Source organism: Vigna umbellata, chromosome 6 (genome assembly GCF_029865625.1).
Source record: "Vigna umbellata cultivar VRB3 chromosome 6, Vumbellata_1.0, whole genome shotgun sequence".
NCBI lineage: Eukaryota > Viridiplantae > Streptophyta > Magnoliopsida > Fabales > Fabaceae > Vigna > Vigna umbellata.
In genome coordinates, this window is record NC_142170.1 from 11,165,816 (window position 1) to 11,169,760 (window position 3,945).

The following is a 3,945-nucleotide window of genomic DNA, read 5'->3' on the forward strand; positions in this document are numbered from 1 at the left end:
TTCCTAATCATCGTATTATTATTATTACAATCATGGTGTGTTTATTTGGCCGTAAACAAAGCAATGAAGTTCACACGTTTGAAAGACAAGTTTGTTTTTCATTTTTTTACTTTTCAAAACCCCTTGAACACCAGTTTAAGAATTTGACTCAGTCCCCTTTGGACAATGGAGAAACAAATACAACCGTGTCGTTTTGTACCAATGTACATTTATGTTTGAAGGACTTGTACGTTTTACAAACAAATATGGTTTATGTTTCGTTTAAAGTTACACAAACGGGCGCGTAATTTTGTTAAGATAGAAAACGTTATACATTAATATTAGTGTACTGTTCGTAGTATAGGATCAATGAAGACAACCTGAATGATATGTAGAATATTCTTATAGTGTGAAGTCTGATGATCCTAACTGCATAAGGTCGTGATTGAAATAAAGCAGTAATAAGATAGGTGTTTATCCTTAAAACAAAAGTTAAATTAATCAAAAAATTGAAGATGAACGAAGTATCATTCTGCGAGTAATCTGGAGCCGGAAGATTTTATTAGGTCTTGGTGGAAGAATTAATTAGACAGTCAAATGAATTTGACCAGAGGTGCAGGAAAAAAAGTTAACCAAAGATTCCAGCATCATTTTTTAATGATAAAATTTGGTTAAAAAACGATGGATTTTCTGTGAGCTTTTCTTGAACGAGAAGTTTGAGTTCCTTGATGATGCCATTGATGAGCCAGTATCCTCTCAAGGTCACTGGGCCTGCAAGGAATGGTGACAGCACCTTCATGATCAAAGCCATACTCTTCTTCTGCTTGCTCCAACAGCTTCAAAAACGTAGGGTTGGATAAACAACTGAGTGGCAGCACAAACCTCTTGTGTTCTTCTCCACCCTCAGCAATCACAGCGAAGTGTCCTTCCTTCACATCCTCTGGAACATACGTTGAGTTTGAAACAGACCCTTCTTTGCTTCTCCCTGGTAAGAGTCTCTTCTGGAGCTTCTCCACGAATTTGAACTTCACAATGTCACTGACACTTCTCTTGCTGCTTCTTACACTGAGCTTGGCCATGTTGACAATGTTTGTTTTGGTTGTTAACAATGTAATAACTTGATGGTTGTTGTTGATGACTTGCTTGAGGTTGTTGGAGTGTTTGAAGCATGTTATATATAGGTGTTGTGAAAGTGTAGATAAGGTTATTTGGACGGTAGCTGAAGATGAAGATTGAGAAAACGTGAAGAGTGTTAGATTGGTGAAGGGGAGACAGCGCATGTGGGTGCAGTGTTACAGGACTTTTCATACCATGCAACGTCCCTTTTCGCTGGTCGTGTCGGATTCCAACTACGTAATTATTAACCATCTTCCTCTCCATAATTCTATTACCATTTCCATCATTATGCTAACACTTTCTATTTTTTGCCTACTCTGCTTCTTTTCTTAACGGTTGTAAAATATCTTTCTATTTTTAACATTCGTTTCAGAAATGGCGAAAATAATCTCAATTATTTCTTTTAGCATCGACGACGACGACACTCGCCAGAGCTTTTTCCATCACAATTCCTTATCGGTTATCATCGTCTTTATCTTTAAAATGCAAAAACCTTCTACTACGTATAATTGGATAAGAAAATAGACAACACTGCAGTTAGACTGAATGATCTAACACATAATAAATTCAACTTAGATCAAACTAATTAATTTGATAAATAAGTCAGCAAATTTAATGTTTTTTTATGTTTATTTAGTTAAAAACCGTACGTATACCCAATAAAATAAATATTTACCTTATAGTATTAATTGTTACAAAATTTCCTTTGATATAATTGAATGAACATCCATTCAATCCTCTTTTTGTTAAATATTGTCCAAACCCTTTGGTTATCTTATTACGAAGATATTCACGGAACATACAAATATTTAACTAGACATAAGTTAAATTTATAAAAGATTAACCTTACACTACTATTTTTATAGGTTTTCATGATCAACTTTCTTTTATATTAATATAGAACTTATATATTAACATACTATTATTATAATTTTTCTGGATTTTCTGGAAACCAAATTTCATTTTATCATTTACATATTTTTAACTAATTTTGTTATGTTCTATTTTTATTATTTTTTTATCTTCTACATGATTATTTATATATATTGCTCATAATATAATTAATTAAAATTTTCTAATGAGATAATAATATTTACACATATTTAATTACTAAAATAGTGCCACATGTTATTATTTGATCTTTTTCTTTTTTACTATATGGTGGCAAAATTATATACTGATTTTCACATTAATTCCTCAAATCTCTTTTTTTCTCTCCAAATGAAAACTTTACTCTCAAATTTCTATTCAAATGTTTCTGGTTGACATTTTTTATGAAGGTCGTGAAAAATGTCATTATCTTGATTTGTTTTTCTTCTACAAAATTATTTATATATCCTACTTGTAATGCATTTAATCAAGTTTTTATAATGCGATAATAATATCACACACATATATGATTACTAAGAATATTCACGTTTAAATTTAAATTTCCAACATTTTATTACCTTGTCAATTATCCAAAGGACAGTTCTTAGATATTTGTCTTTAATAAGGCTGCTGTGTATCTATCTGTTAATGCTGGGCAAGCGTATGATTGAGCTGAGTAGCAATTGATTCTCTTCATCTGGCCAATTTTGACTCAGCTTCTTCTTCCTCAGATGGTTGTATTCATACATATGACAGATTAACGTACGAATTCCATGTGCTCATGTTACATCTGTAGTTCTGTTTTTGTACTGCAAGTTTTACCTTTGATCCATAAATGAGAGTCTAGGGCATATGTGCATGGAATGTGTGAAGCAATAACTAGGAAGCTTCCAGAGAAATGACACAAACCATTCATCCATATTCATTCTTAAGGAACTGTTTGCCAAATCTCAAGAACTGCATCCAGCTGTGATACATCACTTCGTCCTAACTTTAAACCTAATTTTTCACAATGTGGAGCTTCTAAAACTTTATTAGATAGTTTTCACATCAATTATAAATTTATATTTTCGCATTTCAAATTTATTTTATAAAATTGTGTTAAGTTTAAAATTTACTTTAAAAGTATTATTAAAATTCCTCAAAATGTTATTGTTTGTTAAACTTATGATTTCATATTCAAAATTTTAGCAGTTGAAACTCAAATAGTTTATAAATAATATTTAAACTCATTTTCACTTCTATTATAGTAGTATAAAAAATAATAATTTATACAATTAATGGGATGGAAAATAAAACAAAAATTTACAATGATTAAAATACTAAAATTGTATATATATATATATATATATATATATATATATATATATATATATATATATATATATATATATATATATATCTTTTTTTTTTGTAATTCTATCTGAAAGTTATAACCATCTATATAATAAATAAAATTTTATGTATATTATTACTTATTTGTCTTATTGGTGTGGTACACTAAAATATAGAAAGAGGGCAGAATTTGGTACTGCGATAAAGAATTGCACGTGGTATATATTTGAAAGTCAGATACAGACATAGGTACAATTTTAAATCTCATGGCTGAAAATATAATTTAACTAAAGAGAACAAGATGATTTTATTTCATAAATAATCAAGAGTGCATGAATGTGATTGGATATTGATACGTGATTAGCAATGAGATGAAATTATTGAAATGTCTAATAAGGATTAACTTTATCCCACCCCTGGGTAATTAATAATGTTACAAAGTTATTGGAATTAATCATCTTTGCAACATGAACTGTAGACAACTCTAAATGTACAAATATAAGTACTCTTTAACATAATACCGAAAACACGTGAATTCTTTTTTATGATTTTTTTTTTTTTGTTCACGAAGCCCTGTTTTAGAGATATCCATTCCACCACTGAAAAAACGTGTCTTGAGTAAGAACTCTAATTATACCAATAGAA

General features: G+C 29.8%; 1 protein-coding gene across 1 annotated transcript; it reads right to left on the reverse strand.

Annotated features, from left to right (window-relative positions):
• Window positions 1–529: 529 nt before the first annotated feature.
• LOC124842693 (SAUR-like auxin-responsive protein family) lies at window positions 530–1,094 on the reverse strand. Its single transcript, XM_047319234.2, has one exon. It carries the CDS (start codon window positions 1,056–1,058, stop codon window positions 651–653), a length of 408 nt encoding a protein of 135 aa, XP_047175190.1. The 5' UTR covers window positions 1,059–1,094; the 3' UTR covers window positions 530–650.
• Between the last annotated feature and the right edge of the window lie 2,851 nt (window positions 1,095–3,945).

Excerpts from the sequence above, each read along its gene's own strand:
- LOC124842693 (XM_047319234.2), bottom strand. The coding sequence starts at position 1,058 with ATGGCCAAGCTCAGTGTAAGAAGCAGCAAGAGAAGTGTCAGTGACATT.